Here is a 19,874-nt window from a genome sequence, read left to right as displayed (position 1 = left end):
GGTTTGTGAATTCTTTCAGGAAGGACCTGTGCCAACCAGAAGGGGATTCCCACAACTCTCTGACTACCATTAGAACCCCATTAGTTGTGTTAATAGAAAGAAGGCACATGGAAAATATTGAGGAGCAACATTTTGCTTCTATTCATGACCTGTTCATGCTGAGTTGAAGCAAAATAATAATAATAATAATAATAATAATAATAACAACAAAAGTACCAGATCAAGAAGGACTGGATAGATGTCATCTTCTCTAAGCAACAGTTTTGCTCTTTCAATAGCATAATCATCTTCAAATTCAGCTTAACTGGTGATGAGTTACAATTTAGAGGTCAAAATACCATTATTGGAGGTAGAGGCTCTCTCACTGGAAGGAATATTATATTTTGCATAAAAAAACTATCATGGGGACCAGATGAGCTATAAACTTTGAAGCACCTTCAAAGAGGATTGTGACTGCGTTGAGAGCACACTAATTTGAGATTATAAATTAGGGAAATAGAAATGAGACATATAGATTAATTTGGGAGGATTTGTTTCTTGTGTGTTCTGTTCTTCATAGGGAATTTATTCTAATATTTATTTATATGGGTGAGTTTTTAAAGTTTTATATTTTAATAATATCACAGAGCAAGATTGCAGTCTCATTTAAATATTTAGTTGCCTACAGTGTGGTTGTCAATAAATTCTTAAATCTTGCCAGTGAAGAGATGGTGCTGGCTGTAGGGTCACAGCCTCAAATGGTATGACTGCCATCTTGTGGTGATATACCTAGTATATAGACACATGGTCCCTAGAGCCTAGAAACGTGTCCTTGTAGCTATGTATAAAAACAGCAATAATATCACTCAAGTAAAATATCATTGTAACAAACTTGATGGAATATTAAAACAGTTTAGAATCATAATTTTTGGACCAGATAGGAACCTTAGAGATCATCCAAATCTATTGTTTTTCTTAGTCTAACCTTACTTAGGATGGAAAAGTCAGGATTTGACTCCTAAGCCCTGTGATTCCAATGCCAGTGCCATTTCCACAACTTCTTTCCTTAGATTAAAACTTCCTTGTCTACATTAGCATACATGTGTAGTTTATGAGGGCTTTGATTTTATAGGTTAGTGTATATGTGGGTAAGACACTCTGAGCTCCAGAATATCATAAATAATATTTGCTTAATACTAATATCTTAGAAACTACAAGTAGAAGCATGTTGAAAAATTATAAATCATTACATAAAGTACTATAATTATAGCTAACCTTAATGAACCTACATTTGGACTAGCACATTGGGTGCTGCTCAGCATGCAGCTGCTACTCTGAGTTCTGAATTAGAAGAGATAGCACTTGGAACATTTGTATGATACTATAATTCATGAGTTTAACATCAATCAAATAATTAACATCATTCTAGTGTTGTTTAACCAGTAATTAGCATCCCAATATAATTTGACTAGTAGATATAGCCTCAATATCATCAATAACCAGTTAAAAATCAATGAACTTCCATTTGTTTCCCTCAGGAATCCAGGGGCCTCTAGATATCTTTTCAAAAGAATCCACTTTCCCAAGAAAACCGATTATGAAACTCATTTACCCTAAAGCACAAATTCCTTGCTAACAGCTGAAAATGAGACATCATAACTATTAGTCCTTTAGGCACCCATAATTCAGCAGACAGGAAATCAAAAAATCTGAGATCTCCTTCTGGCTTTGTTATTAACTAGGGCTGAGATCTTAAGTCCTTCTTTGATCTTCTGTTCCCTTCTCCAAAAGGAGCCCCTAGTAGGAATGAGGAAAAATCCACCAATAAATATCTCTGTAAATGAAAGGGAGCAAGGAACAAGAAGATCCCATTTAGCTCTAAAATTCCAAGAAGATCCTTTGAGTTTTAACTACCATACCAGGCTGACATATCTCATGTAGATTTACTTGTTAAAAGGGATCAAAGCCAAAGAAATGTGCCTGGAATTTCAACATCACTGAATGAGTGGTGGAGCTTTAGGGGCCAAAGACAGGGAAGGCATCCCCAAACCCCCAAATCCCATTGAAATACATTAGCTCAGGGGACACATTAACATGAGTCCACTTTGAAAAACGAATAAAATACAAACTGGAATGTGTTAGTTTTTCTAGATGTTAAGATATTTGCTTCTGGATAGGTAAAGAAATATATATATATATATATATATATATATATATATATATATACTATAAAAACAGTACCTTAAATTGTGTTACTTGATTATTTTCATATTCAGTTCCTGGTGACGACTGGAGTACTTTATACATTTCCTTCTTTATCTCATTTTACAGATTAGGAAACTAAGGCAAACAGCGTTAAGTGGCTTGTTCAAAGTCATATAGTAGCAAGTGTCAGAGATCAGATTTGAATTCAGGAAGAGAGTGTTCTTGTTTCCAAGCTCATGCTTTATCCACTATACTACCTAATTCTCCTATACCTTATATAGTAATTTATAATTTTTCTAAGTGTTTCCACTTCTACTTTCTTATTTGATTCTTTTGTTAATAAGCATTAGTATTAGGTATTAGCCAAACATGATAGTGAAATTGTAATAAAACTGGAGCTCACAGATGTCAAATGTCTTGCCTAAGAATGAACAATTTGTAGTTTGAATATAAATTGAGATGTTATATGACTATGTTTAGTATTTCCTTGTTTTGTTTCTATTGTTATTTATTCAAGAAGTATTTATTATTAACCTACTAGTGAAAGACACTGAATTAAGTTTCTGAGATACAGAAATAAGACCCTGATAAGGGAGTTTTACCTTTGCTGCATAATACAATGTCAGCATAGATTAAGGCTCTACAAATTGATTTGAGGAGGGAGAGAGTACTTAAGATATAGGACTGGGGAAAAGTTTCCTGAGAGAGATGGCCCCAGTGGAATCTTGAGAAAGATAAGGATTATGGAAGACAGAGATGAATGAATAAATGAAAAAAAAAACCCATTTATTTAATGTCTACTATGCTCCAGAAACTGTGTTAGGCAGTGAGGGTATATAGAATCAATATAATATCTGCCCTCAAAACATTTTTTTTTTAAAGATGGGAGACAATATTCATGAGGTTGTGGTGACAAAGAAACTAGGTTTTGGTTTTAGAAGTCATAGGAATGCTGAGTGGAAGTAGGTGCAATATTGCCATGCCATTTTTAAGAGTAATGGTGTTATTGATTCCCAGACAAGAGATGGAATGGGGGAATGGAGGCTTGATAATCATATATAGATAGCAGAGCAAATAACAAGGTCTCTCATGAGTAGTTGAATATGAACATGGCTTGGTCTGACCCAGCTAGATATAATAGGTTAGGTGAGTTTGCCTGCAGTTACCATTCGGGATAGCTCAGTCCCAAGTAGAATTCCAGTTATTCAGTCAATTGATAAACATTTATTAAGTATCCACTATGTGCCACATAGTGGGGGAACCAAGAAATGCAAAAAAATTGGTTTTTGCTCTTAAGAAGCTTACAGTCAAATAACAGAGACAACTTGAAAAGTAGTGTGTACTGACAAGTTATATGCAGGATAAAGAGGAAAGGCACTTGGATTTAGGGAAGGCTTCTTTTAAAAGGTGAAATTTATAATGAGACTTCAAGGAAGCTAAGAGGCAGGAGGAAGAGCATTTCAGGCAGAGGACCAGCCAGTGAAAGTACCTGTAATTGAGAGTCAGGGTTTATTGTTAATGGGATAGCCAAGAGACCAGTGATACTGGATCACAGAATACAAGATGGGATATAAAGTATAAAAAGACTATCAAGGTAGAAGAGACAAGTGATGAAAGACCTTGAAATAAAGGGTTTCACACTTGATTTGGAGGAAAAAGGATGCTGCTGGGGTTTAGTGAGTATGGGGAGTGACCTGATCAGACCCGTGTTTTGGAAACATCCCTTTAGGAGGCAAATGGATGATAGATTAGTGAGAAGAGACTTGTAACGGGAAAACCAACCAAAAAGCCAGTGTAATAGTCCAGAAGTGAGATAATGATAATCTGTGTCAGGGTGACAGTAGTGTCAGAAGGTAGAAGGGGAGACTTTATAAAGATAGCAACTATAAGACTTGTCAACAAATTGAATATAAAAAGGGAGAGAGTGAAGAGTTGAAATTGACCCCTTGTTTATTGGAAGAATTGTGATACTCCATAATACTAGGGAAGTTAGGGAAAGGTTAGGGTTTGGAGAGGAAGGATAATAAATTCAGTTTTTGGATTTAATATTTTGAGTTTGAGACATTTATGGGACATTCAGTTTGAGATGTCCTGTAAGCAGCTGAAGCTATAAGATCGGAGTTTAGAAGAGGGGTTAGGGCTAGATAACTAGATTTGGAGTCATCAGCATAGAGTTGATAATTTGATTCTTGGGAGCCACAGTATCACTTTGTGAAGTAATATGAAGGGAAAAGAGAAAAAGGCTTGAGTCCTGTGGGACACCCATGGTTATTAGGTATATGATGATATAGCAAAGTTGCTGAGTAGCTTAAATTTCTGGGGCATGGCCTCTAGTGGTATAGGCAGGAAAATGTTGATTCAATGAAGAGAAGAAGGAAGTGGGGAAAGGAGGATCAAGAATAGGGCAGATGAGAAGCAAGTTCATTTTTGTAAAAAGAGACAGTCTGTTCAAAGGAAGAGAAGTGGGAGTGTCAAATTTGGAACATCAGGAGCATAGTGTGCTTGAAAGAGTACAATGTGAAATAAAGTTGGAAAGAGTGTTAAAGTCAGATGGTGAAAGATTTTAAATGTCAGGATAAGGAGTTGCTTTTTGATTCTGGAACTAATAGGGAGCCATTGAAAGCTTTTGAGCTAAGGATTACCATGATGAGACTCTAGCTAGCCTCAAAGGAAGATTATTTTGGCAAGTAATTGGTATATGGATGGGCAATAAGAGGGACTGAAAATGAGGAGAGCAGTCAGGAGACAATTACAGTAGTCCAAATGGACTTGCAAACCAGAATTATATTAATTCATTTTGATCATATTGACCAACATATTTTGTTGATTAGCAGCATCAACCTCTTCCTTTTCTCCAAGGCAACAGCATACTTATTGTTGAAAGGGAAGTTATTTTTTAAAGCAAGCCCAGTATGATGCATATTCCAAGTTTCATTTGCAAGGAAAATAGCAGTGAAATCAAAAAGGCATTCTAATTACTACATCTGATTACAGCAGAATAAATGACTATTAAAAAATAGCCTAAGTATAATCTATTTATATGTACAGTAATCGCACGATTTGATTTACTGGTATGCCTCTAACTTATCATTTGCTGACTCATTTCAGTAGCTCTAATGGGGGTAGAATGATTTGAAAAAAGGAGAAGGAGAATTCTAGAAAGAGTGGGGAGAGGTGAAGAGATTGACAACCCTGTTTTTTGGCAGTTAGCTGGCCCTTAGCTGCAGATGGACAAATGGGAAAAGATAGAAAATGATCACAGTAGAGATGAAGAGTTATATGAGAAGCCACTTTCATCAGCCTGTGAACCTATGTACCATCTTGGAAAACAAGTTATTTCTTTCTATCTACTTCATAGGCTTTATTCAGTGCATAAAGTACTTCCTCTGAAGCTCAAGAAACATTTATTTCCTTAAATGACCTCACAACAGGTCATAGTGCTTGAAGAGGAACTCTCAATTCTTAATTCTTAATTAATTTCTTAATTGACAATTACTCATCTATAAGAACATAGCTGCTCTAGTTTTTCTAGCAATTCTATTATCTGAGGGAGGAAAAAAGCAAAAATAAGGCCCTTAATTAGGTAGTGTAGTATAGTGGCTAGAAAACTGAGAAGTCCTGGATTCTGATCTTGGACCAGTCACTTATTCTCTTAATTGCCCTAAGCAATTTTCTTATAATATAAATTACAAGGAAGGTGAGGATCTGTATTGGTGGAGGGAATTTCCTCCTTGGGAGTGCCTTCTACTTAAAGAAATCACAGGTTTACTTATAACCCTTATCCCTAAATAACCAAATAGATACCATAAAAGGTATCTCTTAAAGCTTATAGAAAAAGTCTTAGGCTCATATATCTAGATCTGGATCTAGGTTATATAGATAGATCTTACTTATTCCTACTTTGTATTTGAGCAGTTTTGATGATCTAATACCCAACTCCAGAATTGATGTTGTTTAGTTATTTCATTCATGTCTGACTCTTGGTGACCCATTTAAGATTTTTTTGACAAAGATCCTGGAGAAGTTTGCCATTTCCTTCTTCATATTATTTTACAAATGAGAAAACTCAGGCAAAACAGGGTTAGGTTACTTGCTCAGGGTCATACAGCTAGTAATTGCCTGAGGCCAGATTTGAACTCATAAAGATGAGCTTCCCTGTTTCCAAGTCCACTGTTCTATCCACTGCACCACCTAGCTGCCAAGCTTCCCAACTGTACTGCAGAGAGCACAACTTCATTGTGCTGACCACATTGAGTGCCAAATGTAAGTTTGCCAAAAAAACTATTCTGTGAAGTACTCACATAGGACAAGCACTCACAAGGTGGTCAGAAAAAGCAATACAAGGACACTCTTGGAACTTTAGAATTGATTGTATGATATGGGAGACACTGGCACAGGGACTGCCCAGAATGGTGTGCCCTCAGCAGAGAAGATACTGTGCTCTATGAGAAAAGCAGAACTGAATTAGCTCAGAAAAAACACGAAATGCTCAAAGTTAGAGAATCCACCCCAAATGTTCATAGGGACTATTTAGGTCTGATGTGTGGCAAAACATTCTGAGTTTGTATTGATCTGATCAGCTACAGTCGGACATATTGTAACTCAATTATAATTTACTGATGTCATTTTGGTCCTCTTCAAGATCAAAGGATGATAACTAACCAACTAATCAAGTCTCCAACTGATATATTACAGCATAATAATTACTATTAGTGACAGTCCAGACTAATAAAAAGTTTGAAGTTTGCTAAGATCACATGGTATAAGAAAAAAGATTTCTGAACCTGATTTCAAATCCTGTATCTAAAATTTATTCATCATAACCTGGGCAACTAATTTAACCTCTCTGAGCCTTATATTTCTAGTCTTTAAGATTGGGAAAATTAGACTTTCAAGGCTGTGGCAGTTAGTGCAATGGATTTGAAATCAGAAAGACTTCATTTTTAATCTTGCCTCAGATATCTCCTAGCTTTGTGACCTTGTGTGGGATAGTTAACTTTTCTATTCCCTTGTTCTTTCATCTGTAAAATGAAGATAATAGTATTTATTTCACAGGGTTGTTGTGAAGATCATATGGGTTAAACACATGTAAATGTTTTGCAAATCTAGAGCTATTGTGAAGCAACCTTAAAACACCATTCTAGGTATGAAGGGAGATGGAGATGGTTATCCACTAGTGTTGCTTGTCTAACTGCGTCTTTCTTTTTTTTTCACAAGCAGTCAGTTTTGCTATAACATTCTCTTTGAAAGCACGAATTTGTTTCAGTGTGATTGACATATCAGGGAACAATTTGAACATTACTTGAATTTTGCATTTAATTATGTAGATCAGTGAAAAGCAGCAAAAAATATAGAAAAGTGCAAACAATTAAACCAAGTCCTATTAGAATATACAAAACACAGACACCTCAAACATACCAAGGACCTCTGTTCACCACATATATTATCTAATAAGATTGTGTTTTGCCATTATTCCTTAATGTAAAATTTTCTGTATCAAAAAGTACTTATTCATGTCCCAACTTGAATGGGTTTTAGAGTTGTAACCTTCTAAAGCTATCTTTACCCTGTAATCATTGATTTTACCGTCCTGAACTTTGTGGGAACTAGGAAGAGGCTGAGCAACAGAATAAGGCCATGGACATGTCATTATTTATTGTAGGATTTTTGTGTTTCTTAACATTTAACATATATAGAACCATGATGCCATTACCAGATTCTACCTTTTTTTTATGTCACCAAAGAAAATTTGACTATTGTATCCCTGATCCCACTTTCCTCATAAGCCCTGTGGTTTTTATAGTGCAATTTTGCATAGTTCTGTGATTTTTAGGAATGCACACATCTCATTAAAGCAGAACTGACTATATCTTTAGCAAAACCAGACTGAATTGACAGTTCCTAAATTCATCTGTAAACCAATGAGGGATTTCACCCTTGAATGCATTTTGTATTCCTAATGCTTCCCTATTTAATGCAGTGTGACTCAAATATTACTCATTTAGACATTAATATTATTAGTTTGTAATTATAGACCCTTTCCTCTATTATTATAGCTTAAATAGTTCATGGTGACCTTTTAAGAATGGAGCAATTGATGATGGGCTATTATTACCAAGATCATGTTTTGAAAAGAGAATAACCTTATTAAAAACCTCTTAGTTTTTACATCTTCACTGTACCACGCAGCATTTTGACCATGAGTCTCTTCTTTTCCTTTCCAGCACTGGCTAGAACCCAACAAGTCAATCGCCAAGCAAATGAAATGTAAGTGTTGATCCCAGACTTGGGTTTTGAATAAAAAGATACCCAAGAATTGGGTTGTGGGTTTTTTCCAATTACTCTATCATCATATTAATATCACAAAGAAGACCTTAGACCTCTGGCCCCTTCATTTTATAAATTAAAAATTCAAGACTTGGGAAAGTTTAGTGGCTGGCCCAGGGTCAAATAAATACTAAGTGTCATCACCATAATTTGAACACAAGTCATCTAACCCCACAATGCAGTATTGTTTTTATTGTAAACACTACCCTGGTTATAACACCCTGTAAGGGAAAATAAACCCAAGTGAAGTTGAAAAGATTGGTTTAGGTTTAATGTGGTCCCTTCTCTGTTTCATTTAGGGCTATGAAAATGATTCTCCTTTCCTTGCCTTTGTGTTATATTCTCAATTGCCAACTTTTGGAAAAAAAGAGAAATATGGGCATACAACCAAGCTCCGCTGCAAAATGGAGTCATTAATTCACTCTATTTGCCTCAGTTGCCGCATCTGTAAAATGAGCTGGAGAAGGAAATGGCAAATCCAGTATCTCTGCTCAGAAAATCCCAAGTGGGGTCATGAAGAATTAGACATGACTGCAAAAGGACTAACCACCAACAACAAAAACTTTTTAAAAAGTAACGAAGAAGATCTTAATAATGCATATTAAACTTTAAAGTGTCTCATGTATACATTTTTTTTTTTTTTTTTGGCAAAAAATGGAGGCCAGAGATTTATCAGGATACACAACTTCCTAGAACCTTTTGGAAGCTCCATGTTGAGACTAAGAAGTGAAACAAACAGATGTTACTCTGTCCAATTGTAAAAAGTTGCTGATAATGATTCTGATGCAATGGGAGCTCAAATTTTATAAGAAGCTTTATTATCACTGAATAGATGGTTCTTTATCCCTTTTCTGTTCCTCAAAAAGAAGTTGTGAGGATACAATGATATAACTTAAAAAAACACAATGTTACAGCTTTAAAAAAAAGGTAGATTTGGAATCAGAAGACCTGAATTCAAATCCTGGCTCTGTTACTTAATAGCTGTATAACCTTTGGCAAATTACTTTATTACCTCTTTGGACCTCAGTTTCCACAACTGTAAAATGAGAAGGTTGGATTAAATCAAGAGTCCTTTACTCTTTTTGTGTTGTGGAAATCGTTGTCAACATAGTGAAGTAAATGGATCCCTTCTTAGAATAATTGTCTTTAAATATATGGAATAAAATACAACTTGATACTGAAATAGCTTTCAAAATTAAAAAAAAAAAAAAAAAACCAAACATCAAATTTATGGCCCCTGGGTTGAGTCTCTGGACTAGCTGAGCTCTCAGCTTCCTTCCTGCTCTCAATCTTGTGATTTCAGGTTGAGTTGTTTTGTTGTCCTACATTAATAGAGCTGTTCAAGGCATTTGCCCATGTAATCATATCTCTGTGGAAGTCGACTGTTAATCTGAAGACAGAGAAGGATGCTTGATTTATGGTCCAGTCGACAAGATGTTTTATTATGGTGACCTATTCTTTGTTGTTAACAACCTGTTTTGTTTATGTCTAGGAGGATAGCTTCTGAAATGTACTTTAGGAATTCATTATATCCACAGAAATTCATTATGTTTTTCTTTCCCATCTTAGGCATATTGTCTTATTCTATGTGCAGATGATAAATTAGTTTCTCATTCAAATGAACACTTTACACACATGTAATTGCCATCATTCAAGAGATTCACTCCTTTTATCCTCATAGAAGCTGGGCATAGAAGAGATAGTGTGGAGAGAGGGTCTTGATAAATTTTTGGAGAGGAAGAAATCAATTCAATTTTAATTTAAAAAGCATTTATTAAATGCTTGCTATATGTCAGACAGTAAGTACAAGGGTTTCCTGTAGTATCTAACAGAAAACAGAAAAATCTTTGGCCTCAAAGGAAAAAAAAACAACAAGTTGTGGCTCTCTTCATTTTCACTTTATTTCTCAAAACTCACTATCTTCTGATGAAAAATGGATGAGTACAAATCATGCAAAATGAGGAGAGTGGTCTAAGTCAGTCCTAGCAAATAGCCCAAGTTTCCAAGGCTGTGTGTACTATAGGACATCACTGTGAAGAATTGTATCTATGAGAGCAGTGACTACTACATACTTATACCTCTGGTCATCAATTTGCTGGTAGTTGTTTAACAACTGACTTTTAGAGGAGGAAGAAAAATATGTATGCATGAGATGCTTTAAAGTTTAATATGCATTATTAAATTTTTCTCCATCACTTTTTAATGTTTTTGTTCTTATTGGTCAGTCATTTTGTATGACCCCACTTGGGATTTTCTTAGCAGAGATATTGGATTTGCCATTTCCTTCTCCAGCTCATTTTACAGGAGGAGGAAATTGAGGTAAATAGAGTGAAGTGTGTCTTGTCCAGGGTCACACAGCTTGGAGGTATCTAAGGTCAGATTTGAATTCAGGTATGGCCCTCTATACACCGTGGCACCTAGCTGCTCTTAAATCTAGAAATTAACAAAGCAGTAAATCAAGCCCTTCTTTGCTGAATGTACCAATTTCTGAAATGTAAATAATCACACAGAAAATTTAGCAAGTAGTTCTTTTGAGTTGATTCCAGTAACACTTCTGCCTTAGGTTCAATAGAATTATTGTTCAAGTAAGGAGTTGGGATGAAATCCCAAGTGGAAGGAAGGAAATAGGACAGAGGAATTCTATGCTAATGGGAGTCCAGATATTAATTAGATAGTCAACTAATGAGCTAAAGATTAGCATTACCCAGAGGGCCAAGCAAAGGCTCAGGGTGATTGTGGATAGGTAAGCAACATAATAATTATCAAGAACTCTGAAAGCAGGACAATAAGAATAAAGGGTGTGTCTGAGAAATTGTATAACAGAAAGAGAAAATGGACTGATCCCAGCAAGAAAGAGAGATGTCAGCTGGATGTCAAAGAGCTGCATTATAATCCCCTTACAAAATAGAAAAACAAAGAAAGTCTCCAGCTTGTTGGATGAGCTCTGATGAACTATGTTGGGTGAGCTATGGTGCACTTTGGGAGAACCCAGAATAGAGATAAATAGGATGGGTAGGAAAGGATTGTTTGGGATATATATTTTTAGAGGGATGTTCCAAAATGATGATCTCATGCTTCCACTGAAGTCTATGTTAGGGGCTGTGCTAATTTGGGGACATAAATACAAATGAAGAAACAATTTCTACTTGCAAGGATTTTACATTCTAATGGTGAAACAGGTACAAGTATAACTATAAATAGAACAAAAATAAATAAGAAGTAGTCAAAATATAAGGGAGATAGACACTCAAAGTTGGGGGGAGTGGGTGGTGAGGAACAAGAAAGGTTTTATAGAGAATAGGGCTTCTTAATTTTTTTATAGTCTATGGAATCTTGCTCAGAATTTTGAAATGCATGAAATAAAAGGCATAGGATTACAAAGGAATTCAATTATATTGAAATTTAGTTTTCAGAATATTAAAAACCAAACAAGTTCGAAATCCTCAAGTTAAGAATGCCTGATACAGATTGCCTGTACTCAAGCTGCATCTTGAAGGAAGAAAGAGATTTTTTTTTGAGTTGTATGATAGGTCATCATTAACAGGGTCATGCTATAAGAGAGAATAACCTTATTAAAGATCCCTTAGTTTTTATGATATAATCAAAGGGCACATAAATGTGCATCATTTTGTAAATAATCAAAGAATTAAAGCCTTCCAGCTGGGATCTGGCCATCCTTAAATGTTCCTTAAATGGCTATCCTCATACACTCTACTTTAGGTATAGCCCTGGAGGGGTCTGAGATTTTAGAGGAGGAGGCTACAGCCACAAATAGCCTTTCTGTTTTATTAAAATGGAAGAGGATTAGATTTTCTCTTCTATGGAAAAAAAAAATAGCTTTCAGGTGGATCCAATTTACCTCGAATTTACTTGCCTTGAAGGCAAATTCAGGTGTTGTGGTAAGAACATGGGACTTGACCCAGCTTCATGTCTTCTTAATTACTATTAGACTAAGTGTATAGGTAGCCTAGTAGATAGTGCTGGACTTGGAGTCAGGAGGACTTGAGCGGAATTCAGCCCCATACTTTGATTAGCTATGTCAATTCATTGCTCAGTACTCAAGATTCCTTACTCTCAGAAAGTCAGTTAGATACAATAAGCCTCGGTTTCCTCATCTGTAAAATGGGACTGTTGAAACTGTCACTGCTTGCCTCACAGAGTTTTGATGACCTAATGAAATACTATATTTCTGACCCTAAATCTTCTCATCTATTAAAATGGGGACAAAAATACCACTATTTCACATTGTTAAAGGAGGTAATATATTCAAAGTGCTTTGCAAACCTTAAGGCACTATTTAAATGTGAGGTGTTATTGTAGTTGGCTAATTGCCTTTGACAAGATTAGGGCTTAGTTTCCTCATTTATAAAATGGGGCTAATAAAATTTTCACTGCTTATCTGCCAGAACTGTTGTGATAACCCAATATGAAAAATGCTTTGTAAAGCTAACTTGCTCTGATTATATAGGTTATCTGTAAGATATTTGCTTTCTCTTATGTCTGGGAAACCAGGAGAGCTTTTTTTTTTTTTTTTTCTTTTTCTTTCTTTCTTTTTAAAAACAATATCTGTAATGATTTTAGTTGAGTCATTATCAGTCCAGGGGAAGCAGAGCCCCAACCCCTGGGACTCAGCCCTGGAACTACAAACAGGATCTTGTTTCCAACCCTGAGGCGGTTTCTTCTGGGAATATGCCTTTTATGTTCCTATACTCTCTGTCAATTGGCAGTGTCTACATAATTCAGTAATGAAGATGCTTTTTCTGCTCCCATCTCCACTGAAGGAAAATGATTAGGAGTTCAGGTTTCCTGTACTTATTTATTTGGCATCCTTTTGACTGTTAGTGCACTTGTGACTTTCTAGAGAAGGCTATGAAGGTCACTTGTGACAAATGGCTCATTCATTCATTCATTCATCAAATATTTATTGAAGGCCTACTATGTTTGGGGGGAGGCACTGCAACATTCTGGAAGGCTAACATTACTAAAAAAAAAAAAAAGATGCGCATATAACTGGGTTTGGAATCAAAATGACCCCACTAGGCCAGTTTCTGCCATTTGCTAGGTGTGTGACTAAAGGGGTTAATTAACCTTTCTGAGTCTCAAAACTGAGAAACTTTCACCTGGAATATGACAAAAGGCAGAGAGGAAGGGAGGCCCTGTGAGGGGAAGGTGGTTCGCAATAAATGGTCTTTCAGGTTCCTAGGCTGTGAGCTCCTATTGGGGAAGGACTAGTTTCTCCTCTTCTTAGTATCCACAGCAAGTAGTGCCTAGCACAGAGTAGAGCTTAATAAATATGAATTAACTGATGGACTACCAATTCTAAATCTGTCAACTTCCTATTTTGTAAAAACAAATGTGAAAAAAAATTATTTACTTTATATGATTTTTGGGGAGGGGGTAGGGGGAAGCAGTTGTATTTAAGGAATTAAATAGAGGAAGGCTGGCACAAGGCCTGGGTTTAACTGCTATCTTTTACACATAATGCTTTTGTAATCCTGGGCAAGTCAACTTATTCCTATCCTAGGCAACTCTCTAAGACTGTAAATTGCAGAGAAAGTAACTTCCACTTTCAGGGAAGTTTATAAATTAGGGGTTTTAAAAATATTGATAAGTGCACTTCAGCAAAATTGATTTCCTTTGTAATCATATATGTACTTTATTTTATGTATTTTTAAAAATTATTCTGGGAAGGGGTTGATCCATTTGTTTCACCGGACTACCAAAGAGTTCCATGAAAAATAAAGTTCCCTAGTACAGAGTTCTCTATATAAATAAAATTATAGGGTAGTCTCAGATCAGTCCTATTCTTATTTTTTTAAGGGATAAGAAAATGTTTACCTTATAATAAGATGTTCTAATTTTTTAAAATGGTTTTTGCTCCCACTTTCTTTCTTCTTGGGGCTAGGATCTTCATTACCCAGCTTGGCTCTCCTGACTGAAAGGAAGGAAAGAAACAAGCGTGTATCATTGTGTAACAAGTCTACTCTACGCCAGACATCGTACTAAGCACTTTACATCTCATTTGATCCTAACAACAGCCTTAGGAGTTAGATCTTATTATGATTCCCTTTTATAGTTGAGGAAACTGAGGCAGACAGAGATTAAGTGATTTGCCCAAGAAAGACAGATTATAAATGAGATCATTTTGAACTCAGGTTTTCCTGACTTCAGGCCTTGATGTGTGAAAGGATATGCCTTCTGCCTTCTTTTCTTACTGAAAATAGGACAAAACTTTTGTTACTATTTTAAAAGGAATATTACATTAAATTATATGATGTTATTATATATTAATCACTGAATGGGCATTGCTTCAGTCAAATTGAGACTTGTTAAAGATTTTAGCTTTAATTGGCCAAGGTCTCTCACTGCATGTAGGGTCATCCCCAGTCATCCTGATCTATATTTGACCACTGGGCCCAGATGGCTCCAGAGGGGAAAGCCAGCCAGGTGACCTTGCACAGCCTCCCTCACTCAAATCTAATTCACTTGCATGTCATGGCCTTACCTCCCTGATGTCATGGTCCTCTGAGAATGGAGGACAAACAACAATTATTATATGATATTATACTATATTATGTGTAATAATTTTTATCATGCTGTACTGTATCATATTAATTATATATGTTCATACTATATTACATATATCATATTATGTCATGTCATGTCATACTATTAAATATGAAGAAGCATATTTGAGTTTGGGCAAGTAGGAGGTTATAACAACAAATTAAATGGGAAAGTTTCAAAGCTTTATGAGGAACTTTAGTGTTCATTTTGCCACAGGGAGCTAAGGCTTACAGTACTTACTTTCACTTCTGCTAGGTTTCCTGTCAGAGCCTGCAGACCTTAGCCCTACCTGGGCTAGATTTTTAGATCAGTTCTAAGTTTCTTGGTTTAGGATTTGGTTTAGGACAAGCTCCAGAATGTCAGTCTTGCCTAATTTATTTTCCTTTCTCTTAACTTTGAGTGTGGGATTTCAGGTCTGTGGCAGAAGGGTTTCCCTTCTTTGCTTCTCATCACCCAAATTGGTTCTTTGTTCAATATCTCTCCCCTGCCTCCCTTTCCCTGGACTGGAGACTTAGGGAAATAATGTCTAAGAAACACCTTTTCTTGCCTTGACTCCCAAGGTTTTCACCCCAGCTGTCCATTCTTTTGCTTTCACTTAGTTGCCTGTCTTACCATCTTTGGAAAATGTTGATTTCTCTAGACCCTGGAAGCCATTTATTTTTTCTTTATCTTGACTGAGGGACTTTAAAGCATAGTGCATGAGTTTTTAAACTTTCTTATATCATGGACACCTTTGGTGGTCTAGTGATTTCAATGGATCAACCCTTTCTCAGAATAATTTTAAAAAATAAATACATAAAATAAAATATATAGGATTATAAAGGAAATCAATTTTGTTGAAATCAATTTATCAATATATATTTAAAAAACCCTAATTTATAGATTTTCTGAAATATATTCATGGACTCCCATGACCCCAGGATAAAAACTCCTGGTTTAAGGTGAAGATGTGCTATTGTGAAAGAGGGCTATATTTGAAACTATAAGGTCTAGCTTCAAATCCCAGCTCTGCTAATAACTGTATAAAAGATCTTAAGTAATTTAATCTCTCTTGGTCTTAGTTCACCCATATCTATAAAATGGACTTTTCAATTCTAGCTCTTATCCCCTATTTGAAGTAAATTACCAATCAAAATGGGAACTTGCCTCTTCCTTTCCTAGAGAAATTGGCATCTTCCATCCAGACGGGGCATCTTGTGTCCTGTGGCTGGGAGACTGAATCTGGTCTTACATGTTGCTGCTAGGACAGATTTTCTTTCTGGTTTCAGCTCTAGGTCTCACCCTTTCTCTCCTATCAGTTTGTGCCCAGCTACCAATTCATTGGCTGAGCTTTAATAACAATAATATGCTAGAGCCAAGGAACACTGGACACACTGATTCTAACCACTTTGTAACTCTCATTTCTTACATGTATCCTCTCCCATCCTTCTCATCTTCCTCAGAGGAATACTTAGCTAGACATAGGTTTACAAAGTAGGAAAAACAAAAATTTAAATAGATAATATAGCATAGATCAGCAAGATTCTTCCTTCTCTTTTCTTCCCCACACCTGTGAGAACCTAGCCTGAACAGGTTATTAGAAAACACCTTAATACTAATTATCACCAGGAAAAACCTGGTCAAGGATTACACTGATGCTAAAATGTTGTCCACTTCTGGGAATTTGAAGCAGATATGAGACTGCAAATATAAATAAACCACCAATGTCAAGAACATGCCTAGAGCTCAGTTTTAGAAAAAAAATAATACTGCCTACCTTTTATTGTTGAAGGAAAGGGAGTTAAACAGGCTAGGAGATAGGATGGTGGAGTTGTCTAAATATAATATGCTGGAGAAATTAAATGAGTTTTGTCAGTAGCCAGAATTAGCTTAAATGAGCAATAATAGCTTAGCTTTATTGATGGAGGAACTATTTGCTAATAGTTAATGAGTGCACCAAGTCCTTTTTCTCATTATGAAACCTAGACTGTAAACAGATAGAACATATTTGTATATTATTTTTATAATTTACAATGTGCTTTTCTTACAACAATCCTATGAGACAGGTAATACAAGTGTTATTATTCTTATTTTGTAGATGGGAATGTAGAGACTCACTCAAAGCCCATGTGTGTGGGGGGGAGGGAGAAGGGGGAGGGAGAGGGAGAGGAAGAGGGAGAGGGAAAGAGAGGGGAAAAGGAGGGTAGTAAAATAGAGAGGAAGAGAAAGAGCACTCGTTCTGCCAATTATGAGTAGGTGTAACTTCCTCCTTCCCTTCCCTTCCCTTCGTAATACAAAGCAGTAATTATCAAAACTTATATTAACAATTAAAAACACAAAATTATCAAAACAAAATAAATAGAAAAATTGGTCAATGAAACAAATGAACAAAATTCAAACATAATGAATATAGTAGCATTCTATTTGATATATGAAAGGATATCAATTATTGGGATAATGAGCAAAACCAACATCTTAACCAGTTTATACCATAAAAAGAAAACAAAAATCATCTTATAAATATGACATAAATATAGAAGATTCTAGAATTTTGGAGGAGAAGAGAAGAAGATAGCTTTTGCAATTTTGGTTTGGGTATTTAAAAAACTTTTCAGTAGTTTTTTATTTTTCCAGATACATGTAAAGATCGTTTTCAACACTTATTTTTGTAAGACTTTGTATTCCATATTTTTCTCCTTCCCTCCCTTCCTTTTCTCCTCCCCCAAATAGCAAGCAATTTGATATAGGTTAAATATGTTCAGTTCTTTTAGACACATTTCTATATTTGTCTTGCTGTACAAGAAAAATTAGATCAAAAGGGGAAAAAACCAGAAAATACTATGGCATTTTCTAATACGTCTATTGGAATTACCTTGAATCACTGCACTGTTGAGAAGAACCAAGTCTGTCATAGTTGATCATCACATAATGTTCTTGTTACTGTGTACAATGTTCTCTTGGTTCTGCTCACTTCATTTAGCATTAGTTCCTGTAAGTCTTTCCAGGCTTTTCTGAAATCAGCCTATTCATCATTTCTTACAGAACAATAATATTCCATAACATTCATATATCACAGCTTATTCAGTCATTCCCCAACTAATGGGCATGCACTCAGTTTCCAGTTCCTTATCACTACAAAAAGGGCTGCTACATTTTTGTACATGTGGGTCCATCCTTTCCTCTCTTTTATGATCTCTTTAGGGCACAGACCCACTAGAGAGACTGCTGGATCAAAGAGTATGATTGGATTGTTTCACAACTCCATCAGTGATGCATTCGTATCCCAGTTTTCCCACATCCCTTCCAACATTTATCATTAACTTTTCCTGTCATCTTAGCTAAGCTGAGATGTATTTAGTGATATCTCAGAGTTGTCTTAATTTGCATTTCTCTAATCAATAGTGATGTACAGTATTTTTTTTCATATGACTAGAAATGACTTTAAATTCTTCATCTGAAAATTGTCTGTTCCTCTCCTTTAACCATTTATCAATTGTATTCTTATAAATTTGAATCCGTTTTCTATATATTTCTTTATCAGAAATCCTGGCTTCCCAACTTTCTGCTTCCCTTCTAATCTTGGCTTCATTGGTTTTGTTTGTGCAAAAACTTTAATATAATCAGAATTATCCATTTTGTATTTCACAATGTTCTCTAGTCATTCTTTGGCCATAAATTCTTCTCTTCTTCACAAATCCGACAGGTAGACTATTTATCTACTAGTCTCCTAATAGTATCACCCTTTATTTCTGAATCATGAATCCATTTTGACCTTTGTTATAGGGTGAGATGTTGGTCTATGCTTAGTTTCTTCCATACTGATTTCCAATTTTTCCAACAGTTTTTATCCAATAGCGAGTTCTTATCCTGGAAACTGTAGTCTTTGAAAGTTTATTAAACACTAGATTACTGTAGTCACTGAACTACTGTGTCCTGTGAATCTAATCTATTCCACAGATTCACTACTTTATTTCTTAGTCATTATGAAATGATTTTGATGACCACTGCTTTATAATATAGGTTTAAATGCTTTGAGTATTCTTTTTAAAAAAAAGATAGTAAAGATTATGAAAGACAAAACAAAATTTTAATTATTTAAAGTTAAAAATATTTTATATAAGCAAGATAGATATCATTAAATTAGAAAGAACATACTTCATTTATATTCCTGCAATCTAGATGCCACAGTGGGGAGAGAGTTAAAGTCAGGAAGATTTCAGTTTGTATCTTATCATAGTCATTCCTACTTATGGGCCAAAGCAATCCACTTAATCTCTCTTCGGTTTAAATTTCTCTTTTTAAAAATGGATTTAATAAAACTAAACATCTGAATAAAACATAGAAAATAGAAAATAACAAGGTTATTGCAGGATCAAATGCGATGGCTTGTAAATCATTTGGCAAATCCTAAAGCCCTATGTTTATGTTAACTATTATTATCATTGGAAAAAATTTTCACAGCAAATTTATATTATATATATCTTATAATGAATTGATAAAATATTTTGAAAAGCTAGTCTCAAAAGATAAGTGGTAAAGAAACATGACTCAATGGTTATAAAATGAAGAAATAAAGCTATCAAGTACATGAAAAATGTTTCAGATTCCTAATAATTAGAAAACTGCATATTAAAATAACATTGAGATCCCATATTGTGTGTATCATATTGGCAAAGATAAGAAAAAAAGAAAATACCAATTATTGGAGAAATTGTGAGAAAATATACATATTAAGGTACTGTTGATGGAGTTATGAATAAGTTCAAACTTTAGGGAAAACAATTCGCAACTACTCTCTCCAGTTTACCAAATTTTAT

General features: G+C 35.2%; 1 protein-coding gene across 4 annotated transcripts in view; it reads left to right on the top strand.

Moving 5' to 3' along the window:
- FRMD3 (FERM domain containing 3) overlaps positions 1-19,874 on the top strand; it is a 306,895-nt gene that overhangs the window by 166,258 nt on the left and 120,763 nt on the right. For 2 of the 4 annotated variants that reach the window (XM_074280139.1, XM_074280138.1), the window contains exon 3: positions 8,409-8,451. The exons of the other annotated variants lie outside the window; for them this stretch is intronic. In XM_074280139.1, coding sequence (XP_074136240.1) covers positions 8,409-8,451 — 43 coding nt within the window. The remainder of the gene's footprint in view (positions 1-8,408; positions 8,452-19,874) is intronic. 4 annotated transcript variants of the gene reach the window in all.

The sequence above is a fragment of the Sminthopsis crassicaudata genome, chromosome 1 (genome assembly GCF_048593235.1).
Source record: "Sminthopsis crassicaudata isolate SCR6 chromosome 1, ASM4859323v1, whole genome shotgun sequence".
In the NCBI taxonomy this organism is placed as follows: Eukaryota; Metazoa; Chordata; class Mammalia; order Dasyuromorphia; family Dasyuridae; genus Sminthopsis; species Sminthopsis crassicaudata.
Note: the sequence above shows the minus strand (reverse complement) of the source record. Positions and strands in the feature narration are given on the sequence as shown.